The 15,032-nt window shown below is 35.4% G+C and overlaps 3 protein-coding genes across 3 annotated transcripts; 2 read left to right on the top strand and 1 right to left on the bottom strand.

The window, feature by feature from the left end:
• The first annotated feature begins 3,598 nt into the window (after positions 1 to 3,598).
• LOC101220777 (cytochrome P450 89A2) lies at positions 3,599 to 5,504 on the top strand. Its single transcript, XM_004148047.3, has one exon. The coding sequence runs from the start codon at positions 3,733 to 3,735 to the stop codon at positions 5,278 to 5,280; it is 1,548 nt and encodes a 515-aa protein (XP_004148095.1). The 5' UTR covers positions 3,599 to 3,732; the 3' UTR covers positions 5,281 to 5,504.
• Positions 5,505 to 8,937: 3,433 nt separating this feature from the next.
• LOC101221011 (cytochrome P450 89A2) lies at positions 8,938 to 10,885 on the top strand. The gene has a single exon (XM_004148048.3). It carries the CDS (start codon positions 9,061 to 9,063, stop codon positions 10,597 to 10,599), a length of 1,539 nt encoding a protein of 512 aa, XP_004148096.2. The 5' UTR covers positions 8,938 to 9,060; the 3' UTR covers positions 10,600 to 10,885.
• A 1,151-nt stretch (positions 10,886 to 12,036) lies between these two features.
• On the bottom strand, positions 12,037 to 13,762 carry LOC101221245 (cytochrome P450 89A2). The gene has a single exon (XM_004148049.3). The coding sequence runs from the start codon at positions 13,722 to 13,724 to the stop codon at positions 12,183 to 12,185; it is 1,542 nt and encodes a 513-aa protein (XP_004148097.1). The 5' UTR covers positions 13,725 to 13,762; the 3' UTR covers positions 12,037 to 12,182.
• Positions 13,763 to 15,032: the final 1,270 nt, after the last annotated feature.

The following is a 15,032-nucleotide window of genomic DNA, read 5'->3' on the forward strand; positions in this document are numbered from 1 at the left end:
ACGTCCCACGTATGTGATTATTGCACTGATGAACTTATATTTTCTGGAGTGAGTAAGAGATACATCCAAGTTGGTTTATATTCTATTCACAAAAAAAAAAAAAAAAAAAAAAAAAAAAAAAAAAAAAAAAAAAAAAAAAAAAAAGAGGCAATGGCTTATTTTGGAATTTTGAAGGAATATACAATTTAAGTAGACTTTCTAATTGGTGCCATTTTAATTTAATGTGATCCCTTACACTAGCCGTTACTATCACGATACTTCAATTTATCCTTTCCTTGTTGGACTTGACCACTCATTGTATACATTGTGTCATTTACTACATAGATACTTGAACCAAGATAAAAAAGAAAGAAATATGGTGAACGATTGGGTTGAGAGAATAATCGTTGCAACCTCTAGTAGGATAGAACAAGTAATATCTAACATTGTGTATCCATGGGTTGGAATTACCTAGGATATTGTATACTAACAAAAATATCATTGTCTATTGAGTATACCTTGTGTCTGCAGTTCAAATCATTCTTATATATATATTATTTTTGGCTATAAAGTTGTGTTTTGTTATTACTCGTTTTGTTAAAAAGATGACAACATTGGTAATACTAAAGCTTTAGTATGAAAACATACAGAGATGGTTGCCTGACCATCTACTTCATTTATCTGCTTGGATCCATGCCAGAATTTCGTTTTTTCTTTTTGTCAAAACTTTTAAGGATAAAGTTAAGTTTCCTTGACCTTTGCTTCGTATAAATATTTTTTGAATTCTATTTCAAAAGCCATCAGAACAAATATTGGATGTTCAGATGCTCACTTTTACTTTGGCAAAGTTCACTTTTACCTGTCTCTTCTATCCTAGTTCCTGCAATGAATTTAAGAACCATTGATCCGATGTATTTAGTTTGTATTATGATTCAGGCCATGACATTCTGTTTTCTGCCTCTCATGTTGGATGCGGCTTTACAATCCTTAGTCAGCCTATGCAGATTTTACTGTTTATACAATCGACATCCCTATTTTTCTAGTGATCTTTGTTTAGTTTGTCCATTGTATCTTGTTTGATCCTTTAAACTCGTGGGTCATAATTTGGCGACTAAGTCTTCTGATAGGTTATTGATTTTTCTTGAAACTGAGAAAAATTTCTGGCTCCTTCTCGTAACTCATAACACTGGCTGACAGAACATAAGGAGCTATCAGGGCTTTCCTTCTAGTGCTGATCGGCTCAAATCTTGGTTTGCTTAATGAAATTCCTTCATCTGGGTCTTAGATGGGTATTAGAGCTGGTCAGGTTGCGGATGCAATCACGATCTTAAACCCTTCTCAGCCCAATTATTTTGATACAGCTTTGAAGTCTATCCAGTCGGCTTGTGGCCTCCCACTGGTTGATCCAACTTCCTCGAATTGCAAGTCTCTTTCTTTTTCTAAAACCTTTGCCCCCATTCTCTAGTGCCGGATCAGTGCCCTCTAAATCTTCTCCCGTGAAGCCCCAATTTCCAAATCTTCCTCCACTTCGCATTCTTCTTCCATTTCTTCCTCGGCCAGATCCGGGTTACGAGATAAGTCAGAAAAACATTCAAAACCAAAGAAACTCCCGATTATCTTCGAGACGTTCCCAGAGCACTTTGTTAGAAGAAAGAGATTGAAGGAGATCCAAAAACAAAATGTCTTAAAAGCAAGTTTGTTGTTAGACCAGAATCCGGATTTGTTAGAGGCTAAGTGTACCTTTATTCAAGCCCCATCTCACCCAAACAGGTCAGACCCTCATAGTTCTAGCCATCCTCATTTTAACTACTATGATTTTTCTTTTCCTAATCCAATGGTTAGTTTTTTAGAGGCTCTCCTAGTCAAACTTCGTTCCCTTTGTCTAGAAAGAAGTGTGCTCTAGTTTTTTGATTCTCCCTTAGTATAAGCAGTGAGGAAGATGACCTTGTGTTGAAGACAGCTGAGAAGGAGGATCAATTGATAAAGGACCCTTTGGATTCTGATTTAAATGACCTGTTTCAGATTGAGGAAGCTGTAAATTTTGAAAAGTCGGTCCCTATATTTCCCTCTCAAGCTCAACAATCCCTCAAATTTGTACAGTTTAGGGGAAAGTTAGCTCTCAGAGGAATGTGTAATGGTGGAAGAGGGACGAGGGAAGAGGGAAGAGGGAAGAGGGAAGAAGGAAGAGGGAAGAGGGAGAAGCACGGTAGTTGAAAAATTAAAAAAACTCCAACTAGGAATGAATGAGGCCTCTCATTATGAATGAGAAATTGTCATTGATGCTCATCAGAAAGTGAAAAAGAACAAATCTTAACCTTTAGACCAAGAGCTCCATCTACTGTTTGCATGAAATCGAAATAAATAATATGTGGCCTTGTAGGTACTCCTTCATACAAAGAGCCTATTATAATTCCTCTCAATCCATTATAGCCAAGTGGTTTCAAAATTCAAAGGGATGTCTTGTCAACAGTTACTACACCTGTTCTGATTGCTCTTCTCTTAGCACTCTTTCAGCACAAACTGGTATAATATCCTTCATGTTACAAACCAAAATAAACTGCAAATTTGAACTCCTACTTGTGTAATTCTTCAATAAATATTTCAATGTGTAGTAATTAGTTTGAGACAAGTGCTTCAGTGAATTTAAAAATATTTTTAATTCATTATTTTCATTGTGTAATCTGTACATTATAAATAATAATGATGATGGTAATCAAGGGTCTCACAAATACACATCACCAACGTTAGCCCATGCTAAGCGATGATCGATGGATATTTATAACAGAAGGCATGCCTCAGATGCAACTGAATTATCTACTCACATGGATTTTGTATCATGTTCTAATGATTTCTTAGATTAACATATGTGCAAAATTTCTTTAAAGAAGCATTTGAATAGATCCTATATGTGTGCTAGTGTTCATTTGAGAACAAGAGTGGATCTATAAACTTGTCATAGGAAAGAGGTGGCTTTTCGGAAACCGAGAGTGATTGAGGTAGTGATCAGAGGTAAAAGGAAGATCATTATGACATGTTTAATTTCAGCTCTTAAAGCTGTGTAAGGATGTAAAGGAAAGGTAAAGGTAACCTTTCCTTGCACATATTGTAAGAGGTGCAAAAGGAGAAGTTGAAGTCAGAGGATGTTCTAGTGGTGAATGAGTTTCTTGATGTTTTTTAAGAAGACTTGTCAAGACTGCCACCTGATAGGAAAGTTGAGTTCACTATTGATGATTTGCTTGACTAATTCAGGGGAGCATGTGTGTTGTTCAAGATCCACCTAAGATCAAGATATCATCGGTCGAAGGTTAAGGAATCAGATATTGTGAAAATGACTTTTTGGACAAGATAATATATATTTTTTCAGAGAGAGTTTAGGCAGATTATCATTTAAGTTTTCGACGGAGGAGCCATCCTAATACGTACCCTCCTCCCCTTTCTTTCTCCCTAAGAAGAGGAGGGTGGAGAAATCTTTTGATACGTGGAAAAACATCTTACCTACTTACTCAAATAACCCCCTTATGGAAATGAGTTATTCTGTTGAAATATATGATAAAATCTAAGGATATTTTTGAGTAATTGAGTTAAAATAATATTTGAAAATGAGTTCTATTCACGCCAAAAAAACCTTCCTAAAAAATATCTAACTCTAACCATTGTAGTATTGGTTGACAAACAGTCTTCTTTAGCTTTTGTGTGTTATATAACACTGTGCCGTTTCTGTTCGGATTCAACAAAGCTAACCACACAACAAAAATGGAGATATGGTTCATCTTCATAATCTCCCTCTCCCTCTGCTCTCTTCTCACTTCCATTTTTACCCATTTCCAAACCTCCACAAAGCTTCCACCAGGCCCTCCTTCAATCCCCATCCTCACCAATTTCCTATGGCTCCGCAGATCCTCCCTCCAAATCGAGTCTCTTCTCCGGAGTTTCGTCGCTAAATATGGTCCTGTTCTCACCCTCCGCATCGGCTCCAGGCCCACTGTCTTCATCGCCGACCGTTCAATTGCCCACAAAATCCTCGTCCAAAACGGTGCTCTCTTTGCTGACCGTCCACCGGCCCTATCCGTTAGCAAAGTCGTGACTTCCAACCAACACAACATTAGCTCTGCTTCTTACGGCCCACTTTGGCGCCTCCTCCGCCGCAATCTCACTTCTCAAATTCTTCATCCTTCTCGTGTCAGATCCTATAGTGAAGCTCGCAAGTGGGTTTTGGATATTCTTCTCAATCGTCTTCAGTCTCAGTCTGAATCTGGAAACCCTGTCTCAGTCGTTGAGAATTTTCAGTATGCCATGTTTTGTTTGTTGGTATTGATGTGTTTCGGGGATAAGCTTGAGGAATCCCAGATTCGCGAAGTCGAGAACGTGGAGCGACAACTTATATTGTGTTTTCAGCGTTTTAACATTCTCAATTTCTGGCCTAAAGTCACAAAGATTTTGTTTCGGAAACGCTGGGAGGCGTTTTTCCAACTAAGAAAGAACCAAGAGAAGGTCCTAACTCGTTTGATCGATGCCCGAAGGAAGGCCAATGAAAACAGGGCCCAAAACGAAGAAGAAGAAATAGTGGTGTCATATGTTGATACGTTGCTTGAATTGGAGCTCCCTGACGAGAAGAGAAAGCTTAATGATGACGAATTAGTTACTTTATGCTCTGAATTCCTCAACGCCGGCACCGATACAACGTCCACAGCCTTGCAGTGGATAATGGCGAATTTAGTGAAATACCCAGAAATCCAAAACAAGCTTTTTGTAGAGATGAAAGGAGTAATGGGAAATGGATCAAGGGAGGAAGTGAAGGAAGAGGTTTTGGGGAAACTTCCATATTTGAAAGCTGTGGTTTTGGAAGGATTAAGAAAACACCCACCAGCGCATTTCGTGCTACCACATGCGGTGAAAGAAGATACAGAGTTGGGAAATTATGTGATACCAAAGAATGCGTCCGTAAATTTCATGGTGGCGGAAATGGGTCGAGATCCGAAAGTGTGGGAAGATCCGACGGCGTTTAATCCAGAGAGGTTCATGAAGGGCGGGAAAGAAAAAGAAGAACAAGTAGCAGAGTTTGATATAACAGGGAGCAAAGAGATAAAGATGATGCCGTTTGGAGCAGGGAGGAGGATATGCCCTGGATTTGGTTTGGCGATTCTTCATTTGGAGTATTTTGTTGCTAATTTGGTATGGCGGTTCGAATGGAAGGTCGTTGATGGAGACGAAGTTGACATGTCGGAGAAGGTAGAGCTCACCGTTGCCATGAAGAAGCCTCTGAAAGCTAAAATCCATCCAAGGATCCATACTGAGAGCTGATTTTGTTATACTATGAGTTTCATTAAGGGTTCAATTATAGAAATTGGTAACAAACTAAATTTTCAATGTAGAACTTGGTGAAAGTGGGCTTTGGTTTTGTTGATTTGGAGGAGAAATAAGAATGAAACCAAACTGATTTTGTATAAGAACATATTCAAATTGATGTGTAATAAAGAATATTATAGTTTACAACCTATTAAAGTTTAAAGTAGTTTTAATTTAAACAATTTGAAATTAGAAATGTTATTAGTTGTTTAAATGTTTGGAAGGTGAGACAATTACTACTTCTCTAGTAATGTTTTCGTCAAACCCAATTAACCATCCTATGGACTATGGATATGATATTTATCATAAAAATGAGTACATTGCATTTAGAAAGCGTGGTTTCAAGGAAATTAAGAGTGAATTATTTGTAGAGTCAAAGAAAGCTGCCTTTGGACAATTTCACTGCTCATTTTCTTCAACACGAAAATCACAAATGATAAGATGGATTTTTTGTGATTTTCATCCAATCACACATCTCCAACTCCAACTCCAACTCCAACTCCAACCATCTATAAGTTACTTACAATAGCAAATCTTATCATCCTTTGGCTATAAATAACACAAGTGTTTGAAGCAGACTTTCTCAAATAAATTATTCTCTAACCACCTATTTCCTATTTTTAAAAATTTCTCCATTTAAATTTTTAATTATGTCATCATGATAAAATCAATTTAATCTATTTTGGTAAAAATCAATCACATTTTTTTTTTATAAAAAAGAATAAATCAACGTAATTATTTAATGGTTAAATTTTTATTTTGGTTCCTAAACTTTTCATCCGGTTCTATTTTGGTCTATGAACTTTCAAAATTGTCTGTTTTGGTCACACTACCATCATAATTCTCTTAACTTTATAATGATGTGACTTTGCTATATTTGGATGATTAGGTTCTAGATTTATCATGTTAATTAAATTGATTAAATAATAAATGAACTTTGCTAATTTATTCTATAAATTTTTTATGTTAAAGTAGAAATATAATTGACACGCTTTAATTAAAAAAACTCAAATTAAAAATTATTTTTTCTTTTTCTTTGAAACTTAAATCTCTCACATTTCATCTCGACACCCCAACCTTTATTTATTTTTTAAATTGAAATATATCTTGAAACAGATCAAAATAATGCTAATAAATAGAATAAACAATAAAACAGAAATGAGATCTTGATGTTTAACATCCATAACAAGGTAAAATAAACTAGAAAAATAAAAAAAAAGTATAACACTTGTTTATAATAAACTTTACAAATTTGTAAACAAATATTCCCACACAATAAATCGTAAAACTCAAAAAAATGAAGAAATAATTGGAAGGAAGAGGAAAAAAAAAAAAAAAACACCTCAATGAATCACAAAATATCTCTAACATGAGGCACTAAAAAATTTATATGTGGATGAATCGTAATGACAATGCACCAAATTGGAAGTTGAGAAAGTAAAGTATAATGACAATGTGCCAAAATAGCGACGATCGTGAATTTTTTTAGTTAATTCTTCGATAAAACATCAATTTATCGTCTAACTTTAACTAAAAATTAAAATCTTAAACTATTAAAACTGATTATCTTATTTGACATCCTAGTTATCTAAACATTAAGTCCACCCCACCATTCCGTTAGAAAGTTAACAAAATATTAACGGTAGAGACCAAAATATATTGTTTTTAAAAGTTTAGAGACTTAAACAATCACTTTTAAAAGTCGAGGGAAGAATGAAGTTTAGAGACTAAAACAGATTTTCTAAATGAATCACAATGAACAATAGTAAGGAAAAGTCACGATCCCATCTTCTAACACAAGGCGAAACAACTACAACAAGATAATATAAATATTGCTCTTAAAAATAAAATGAACGACCAACCCTAACCAAAGAACTAAGTGACCTTTAAATATGCACAACTAAATCACAATGATCAACAATCCTAAATTCTTGAGCAAATTATACACGGAATAAAGGAAGATGTTAGTAGGAAAAACAGAAAAGACAACCACCGACAAGAAAATTATTTAGTAGAATGAACATTTTTGTATTATGTAGACCTATCCATTTTCAATATCAAGAAACCATAAAACAAATATTGCCAATCTCATATAACCTAACAACTTCAAATAAATTTTAATATACTAACCATACATATATTTTTAATTTAGAGTTATTTTTTCAACCAGAAATGAACGGTTTTTAGTTCATATATTGATTGTAGGAGTAGTTTTAAATTTTGTTTAAAGGTTAAGAGTATTTTTAAAATTGTTATAGTTTAGGGGGAGTTTTTTAAAAGAAACTTTTAACGGGTTTCATCCAAAACTAAAGATAAAAGTATTTTTTAACCAATTTTAAAAGTTCGAGGGTATTTATGAAACTTTTAAAAGTTTAGAGGTATATTTGACCCAAAATATAAAGTTGAGAGTCACTTTTTTTTTATAAGTTAGCTTTGAAAAATTACATAAAATATAAAGAAAATTTAGAAAAATCACCTAGTACTTTATACATCAAATTTCACTAATGTCCTAAAATTTTATTTATTATCTTAGGTAAGATTTCGTGTTTTTAGGACCATTTTAACCTTCATATGAATATTTAATATAATTGATTTTCGAAAATATGACCTTAATTATATTATACCAAATTTATTATATAATTTATAGGGACATTTTTAAAATATCAAAATATTTACCCGCTATAACAAAATTGATTTTCCTTCTTCTTTCTTTATCCTTTCTATTTATTTTTATTTTTGTATAATGAGTTACTCTAAATTATCCACCCCCAATAACTATGTTGGGTGAGTTCTATCTTTCGGTCATGTTCTTAATTTTTTTGTTTATCATATCTTATGGTCTGTTAGATTTCACCCTAATACAAATAGTATTTTGTTTCATTACGACATATTTCGATCATCTTATTCATTTTTTTTGTTTAGTAAAGATTCCGTGAACAATATATACATTTATAATCTAATTCTCTTATGTGATTTATCAGATATATACATCTGCATATTTTTAATAATACATAAGTTGTGACACGTACAATTATTTTATTAACGTTAGTGCATATTTGTTTCATTAAACTTATTTATTTATTTTTTGTTTCTTAATGTGTCATCAACAAAATAATATATTTATGTTATGTGATTTATTAGATATATACAATGATATATTTTCAATAAAACATAACTTCTATCACATATAGTTTCATTATTTATCATTGCATATACAGATGATGTTATCAATATATACAATAATATGTATAGTGACTCATATAGTTCTATTATTTCTTGTCAGGTATGACCAAAATTTCTATATATTTCAATGGTTTTTTTTCAATAATTTATGTTATCAACATAATAGAATTAATCACGTATATATTTACATAAAGTATCTAATAAATGCAAATCTTAATCTATTTTTCTTATTTCATTTTTATATTATTAATAATAAATATGAGTAAATTGGTCATTTGGACTCTACATTTGTGTACGTGAGAGGTTTGTAAATATTTTTGCCAATTTTTTCATTTTGAAGAATTTTCCACTTTCTTGATCCACCTATAATTGTTATCTTAGTTTCTTCTTCTTCTTCTTCTTTTTTTTTTTTTTGATTTTTAATATCCACACACCAAAACATGGATGATTATTGAACTGAAAACCCAACCCAACTCCAAGACACTGACAGATAGAGCCTAACGGATATTATTTTGGCTGAATTCCACATCCAATCTCCATCTCACAAAAAAAATGGAGAATTGGTTCATCGTCCTCGTCTCCTTCTCCATCTGCTCTCTTCTCACCTCCATTTTCACCCTTCTCCGTACCTCCTCCAAGCTTCCACCAGGCCCTCCTTCAATCCCCATCCTCACCAATTTCCAGTGGCTCCGCAAATCCACCCTCCAAATCGAGTCTCTACTTCGTAGTTTCGTCGCAAAATATGGCCCCATCATCACCCTCCCCATCGGCACCCGCCCCGTCATCTTCATCGCCGACCCCTCCATCGCCCACAAGGCCCTCGTCCTCAACGGCGCCCTCTTCGCCGATCGTCCACCGGCGCTACCTGTTGCCAAGATCATTACCTCCAACCAACACAACATTAACTCTGCCTCTTACGGCCCACTCTGGCGCCTCCTCCGCCGTAATCTCACTTCCCAAATCCTCCATCCTTCCCGTCTCAAATCCTACAGTGAAGCTCGCAAGTGGGTTTTGGATGTCCTTATTAATCGGTTTGTTTCTCAGTCTGAATCGGGAAATCCCGTTTGTGTTATTGAACATTTTCAGCATGCTATGTTCTGTTTGTTGGTGTTGATGTGTTTTGGGGATAAGCTTGAGGAGTCCCTGATCAAGGAAATTGAAGACGTGCATCGAGTTTTGCTTTTGAATTTTCAACGTTTTAGCAATCTTGATTTGTTGCCTAAATTGTCCAAGATTTTCTTCCGAAAACGTTGGGAGGCATTTCTTGAAATCAGAAGAAAGCAAGATAAAGTCGTCATCCCATTGATTGAATCAAGAAGAACAGCCATCCAAAACAGAGCAAGCAGTGCCAAAAATGAAGACAAAGAAGGTTTTGTGTTTTCATATGTGGACACACTGCTTGATTTAAAGCTCCCTGAAGAGGACAATAGAAAGCTCACTGATGAGGAGATGGTCACCCTGTGCTCGGAGTTCCTCTCCGGCGGCACCGACACAACTGCCACGGCGCTGCAATGGATAATGGCAAATTTAGTGAAGAACCCAGAAATCCAGAATAAGCTTTTGTCAGAAATGAAAGGAGTGATGGGAGATGGATCAAGGGAGGAGGTAAAGGAAGAGGATTTGGAGAAACTACCATATCTGAAAGCTATGATTTTAGAGGGATTAAGAAGACACCCACCAGGGCATTTCTTGTTGCCACACGCAGTGAAAGAAGACACCATATTGGAAAATTATGTGATACCAAAGAATGGTATAGTAAATTTCATGGTGGCGGAGATAGGTTGGGATCCAAAAGTGTGGGAAGATCCGATGGCGTTTAAGCCGGAGAGGTTCATGAAAGGCAACGAAGGAGAAGGAGTTGAGTTTGATATAACAGGAAGCAAAGAGATAAAGATGATGCCTTTCGGAGCAGGGAGAAGGATGTGTCCTGGATTAGGCCTTGCAATTCTTCATTTGGAGTACTTCATTGCAAATTTGGTATGGAGATTTGAGTGGAAGGAAGTAAAGGGAGAGGAAGTTAGTCTTTTGGAGAAGGTAGAGTTCACAGTGGTGATGGAGAAGCCTCTTAAAGCCAACATTATTCCAAGGTGAAAAGCCTCTTAAAGCTTTGTGCCTTGTGAGTCCAAATTAAATGCAAAGGCAGGCTAAACACAACACAAGACTAAGGCTTTGCTTTCGCTACTTAGTTATGTAAGAAATTGAATCATGTATTAGCACAAATATGAACCTGTTCTACTCAATTAACTGCATTTGCATTAGGTACAAAAGAGATATGAGTAAATTCAGCTTAAATTATAAGCTTGGTAGCTTGTGTCTAAAAGGTTTATGAAGTTTAAAAAATATGAAATATAGAACTTACTATTGGTTGATTGTTACATCATGTTTTCAAATTTGGTTGATAAAGTAAAAGTAAGCTTAGTTTAATTGATATGGTCTTTCTCGGTATAGATTGAATGTTTCACCCACCAATATTATACTAAAATATATGAATTGATTAATATATATTTGTCAAAACTTTTGGATTTATTTAGTCTTTATAGTTGGATCAAAATTCATAAATAGTAACTATAGTATGATTTAATAAATCATTCATGTCTAGATCTTACGCTGGACCTATTTAATTATGAATGTCTTATCAAACTATAGTGCTAAATTCTAATTATAAAGCATAGGAATTGAACTAGGTTATAAATCTCTCCAAACCACCGTCAGAAATATCACCAACTATCTAAGTGTAGCATGCGCGAGGATATTTTGTTAAGTAAGTACATCGTTGTACTTATCTATCAAGAAACAATAAAAGTGACACACAATTAACTTAACTCTTTACAAAATCGTTTATGCTGTGTCTAAGTGCAAGACCCCTCTCCATTGATCTTAGGCTTCCCTAATAATGTGTATTAGTGAATAACATTTAAGGTGAGACTCTTTCTCACTCATACTTTTTATCTTTCTCAGACACTCCTCCATTATCGATTTATGTGGGCCTCAGACCCACCCAACACTACCCTGCATCCGTACCAGACAACATCTTTACTTGTCTGGAAGGTTTGTTAGAGGCCACCCAATATAGAATTAACTTTGGAATTTCTATGATCGATCCACAGAAAAGGAAGGTGCACCTCGATATATGTTGTAACATGCATTTAATTCTTTTAAGTCTATCTTAACTTTACTTTCATGTTCGCAGAATCCCTTAAATTCAGATGTGATATTAGTTCATTTATTTTTCCTCTTAAACTTAGGGCGTGACGTGCCCACCAACTTGTGCTTAGTTGGTCCCAACCTACCTCTTACTATCCATTTCTAACTTTATTGTGTCTAATTTTACTTTAGCTGTTTTTGTAGTTAATTACTTTCGATATAGTTAGAGGATATTATCGATCATCGCACTTATTTCACCTTTAATTAACAAATGAATCCGGTTAAAATCACAACTTAAAAAATTCCTCCAAATATGTCCTTTGTACAAAGTACTAAAATTGTAATTTAATTAACTTTAAATATATATACCTAATGCAAATGGAGTTGATTGGGGTAGAGGTAGTTCGTATTTGTGCTTAATACATAATTAAGTAGTCAAAGCCAAGGTTTAGTCTTGACTCTTGGGATTAAACTAATCTATGAATTTGGACTTGTAAATAACAAATCACAAACCACAAAGCAGGCCAAATTCACCTAGGAATTATGTCAGCTTTCAAAGGTTTTTCCATCACCACTGTGAACTCTATTTTCTCTCCCAAACTAACTTCATCTCCCTTTACTTCCTTCCATTCAAACCTCCATACCAAATTTGCAATGAAGTACTCCAAATGGAGAATCGCCAGAACAAATCCAGGACACATCCTTCTTCCTGCTCCGAACGGCATCATTTTTATCTCTTTGCTTCCTGTTATATCAAACACAGCTCCTTCTCCTTCACCGCCTTTCAAGAACCTCTCCGGCTTAAATACCATTGGATCTTCCCACACTTTTGGATCCAACCCCATCTCCGCCACCATGAAATTTACTGTCCCATTCTTTGGTATCACATAGTTTTCCAATATCGTGTCTTCTTTCACTGCATGTGGTAACACGAAATGCCCTGGTGGGTGTCGTCTTAATCCTTCTAAAACCACTGCTTTTAGATATGGAAGTTTCTCCAAATCCTCTTCCTTCACCTCATCCTCTGTTGATCCATTTCCCATTACTCCTCTAATTTCTGCCAAGAGTTTGTTCTGGATTTTTGAGTTTTTCACTATATTCGCCATTATCCATTGCAGTGCTGTTGAGGTGGTATCCGTGCCTGCGTTGAGGAACTCTGAGCATAGGGTGACTATTTCCTCATTAGAAAGCTTTCTATTGTCCTCATTGGGGAGCTCCAAATCGAGCAATGTGTCCACATATGACACCACAAATTCTTCTTTTTCTTCATTTTGAGCTTTGTTGGCCCTGTTTTTATTGGCCTTCCTTCGTTCTTCGATCAAACGATTTAGGACATTCTCTTGGTTTTTTCTTATTTGGAGAAAGGCCTCCCAACGTTTTCTGAGCAAAATCTTTGTGAATTTAGGCCAGAAATTGAAAATGTTGAAACGCTGAAAACTCAATATAAGCTCTCGCTCTACTTTCTCGACTTCACGAATCTGGGACTCCTCAAGCTTATCCCCAAAACACATCAACACCAACAAACAAAACATGGCATATTGAAAATTCTCGACGACTAAGACGGGTATTTTAGATTGTGAGTGAGATTGAAGGCGACTGAGAAGAATATCCAAAACCCACCTGCGAGCTTGGCTGTAGAATACGATACGAGAAGAATGGAGGATTTGGGAAGTGAGATTGCGACGGAGGAGGCGCCAGAGTGGACCGTAAGATGCAGAGCTAATGCTGTATTGATTGGAAGAGATGACCTTGCTCAAGGGAGGTGCCGGAGGACGGTCGGCGAAGAGAGCGCCGTGTTTGAAAAGAGCTTTATGAGCAATGGAGCGGTCGGCAATGAAGACGACGGGGTGGTTGCCAATAGGGAGGGTGACGACAGGGCCATATTTGGTGACGAAACTGCGAAGAAGAGATTCAATTTGGAGAGGGGATCTGCGGAGCCATTGAAAATTAGTGAAGATGGGAATTGAAGGAGGGCCCGGTGGAAGGTTGGAGGAGGTTCGAAAATGGGTAAAAATGGAGGTGAGAAGAGAGGAGATGCAGAGGGAAACGAGGATGACGAACCAAATCTCCATTTCTTTTGTGCGTTGGAGATGGAGAATGTTGAAATCAGCAAAAAAAAAAGAACCCCATAGGCTATATATATGCTTGTGGCACAAGCAACAGAGGCCACACTTTTCTTCTTCTTTTCTTTTTGTTACTATTATTAGGAAAAATATATAATAATATAGTTGCAAAAGATACTCAATGAGAGGAAAATGTTTTTGAGCTCCTAACAAAATTATAACGGGAAACATGTCACTCTATTTTCTAAATTATAAAAGTACCAAATTTAAAAGTTGATAAACTTACATTTCATGGTCATATGATAATCGTTTTATAATACTCATTTTGTCATATTTGCATATGCAAAAAGTAAGTGTAGCTATTTTTTTCTAAATGTTTTTTTATGTAATATTTTCTAAAGTTTTTACACATATAACAAAATAATTTGGAGAGAACAAAATTAGATACAACTTTTGAAGGATGTGACTTATAGACCATGGCAATAGTCATATTGGATATTTTCTTATAATCCTAAATATTTGGAAAAAACTTGTTGTGAAACTTATAGTCATATCAACTATAACCCTTTACTTTTCTAAATAAATGAATTTAGACTTTTGTTCAAAGTTTCATTGAGAATTGTTCACCAATTTACACAAAGTAAAACCACAATTGAATATTTGATAATCAATGCTAGGACAATACAAATTATAATAACTACAAACTTCAAGTTTTCTCACAAACTTCGTCGTAAGTACGACACACTCAAATGAGAAACCCTAAATCACTAAATTAAAGTGTGTTCCCAACTTATTCTCTTCGTTAAAGAATGGTTGGCGTGGGATCCTTGTTAGAAGGCAAAAGGAACAAGTTGAGAGCATAAGATGGATAGAGAAAGCTTGATAGTTTTGTTCTACCATCTTATCATCTAAAGGCAGGAAAAATTTTGAAAATTTCCATACGTACAAAAGTATTGTAGGAGCACTACAATATGTAACAATCACAAGACCTGAAATAGCTTACTTAGTGAACCGTGTCTGTCAATTTATGCACAGTCCAAAACTATCACACTGGCAAGCAGTGAAAAGAATCCTTCGATACCTCAAAGGAACATTGAAACATGGGCTGCTACTAAAGGAATCTACCAACTTTACACTTCAGGCCTTTGCTGATGTTGACTGGGCATCACATCCTGATGACAGAAGCTCAACATCCGAAATATGTGTGTACTTTTTCAGAAATTTAATCACTTGGGATCTAAAAAGCAACAAACAGTGTTTAGATCAAGTATTGAAGTAGAATTTCGTTGCCATGCAAATGTAGCCACTGGACTTGTA

Source organism: Cucumis sativus, chromosome 2 (assembly GCF_000004075.3).
Source record: "Cucumis sativus cultivar 9930 chromosome 2, Cucumber_9930_V3, whole genome shotgun sequence".
In the NCBI taxonomy this organism is placed as follows: domain Eukaryota; kingdom Viridiplantae; phylum Streptophyta; class Magnoliopsida; order Cucurbitales; family Cucurbitaceae; genus Cucumis; species Cucumis sativus.

Coding starts and splice junctions, on each gene's coding strand:
- LOC101221011 (XM_004148048.3), top strand. CDS start 9,061: ATGGAGAATTGGTTCATCGTCCTCGTCTCCTTCTCCATCTGCTCTCTT.
- LOC101220777 (XM_004148047.3), top strand. CDS start 3,733: ATGGAGATATGGTTCATCTTCATAATCTCCCTCTCCCTCTGCTCTCTT.
- LOC101221245 (XM_004148049.3), bottom strand. CDS start 13,724: ATGGAGATTTGGTTCGTCATCCTCGTTTCCCTCTGCATCTCCTCTCTT.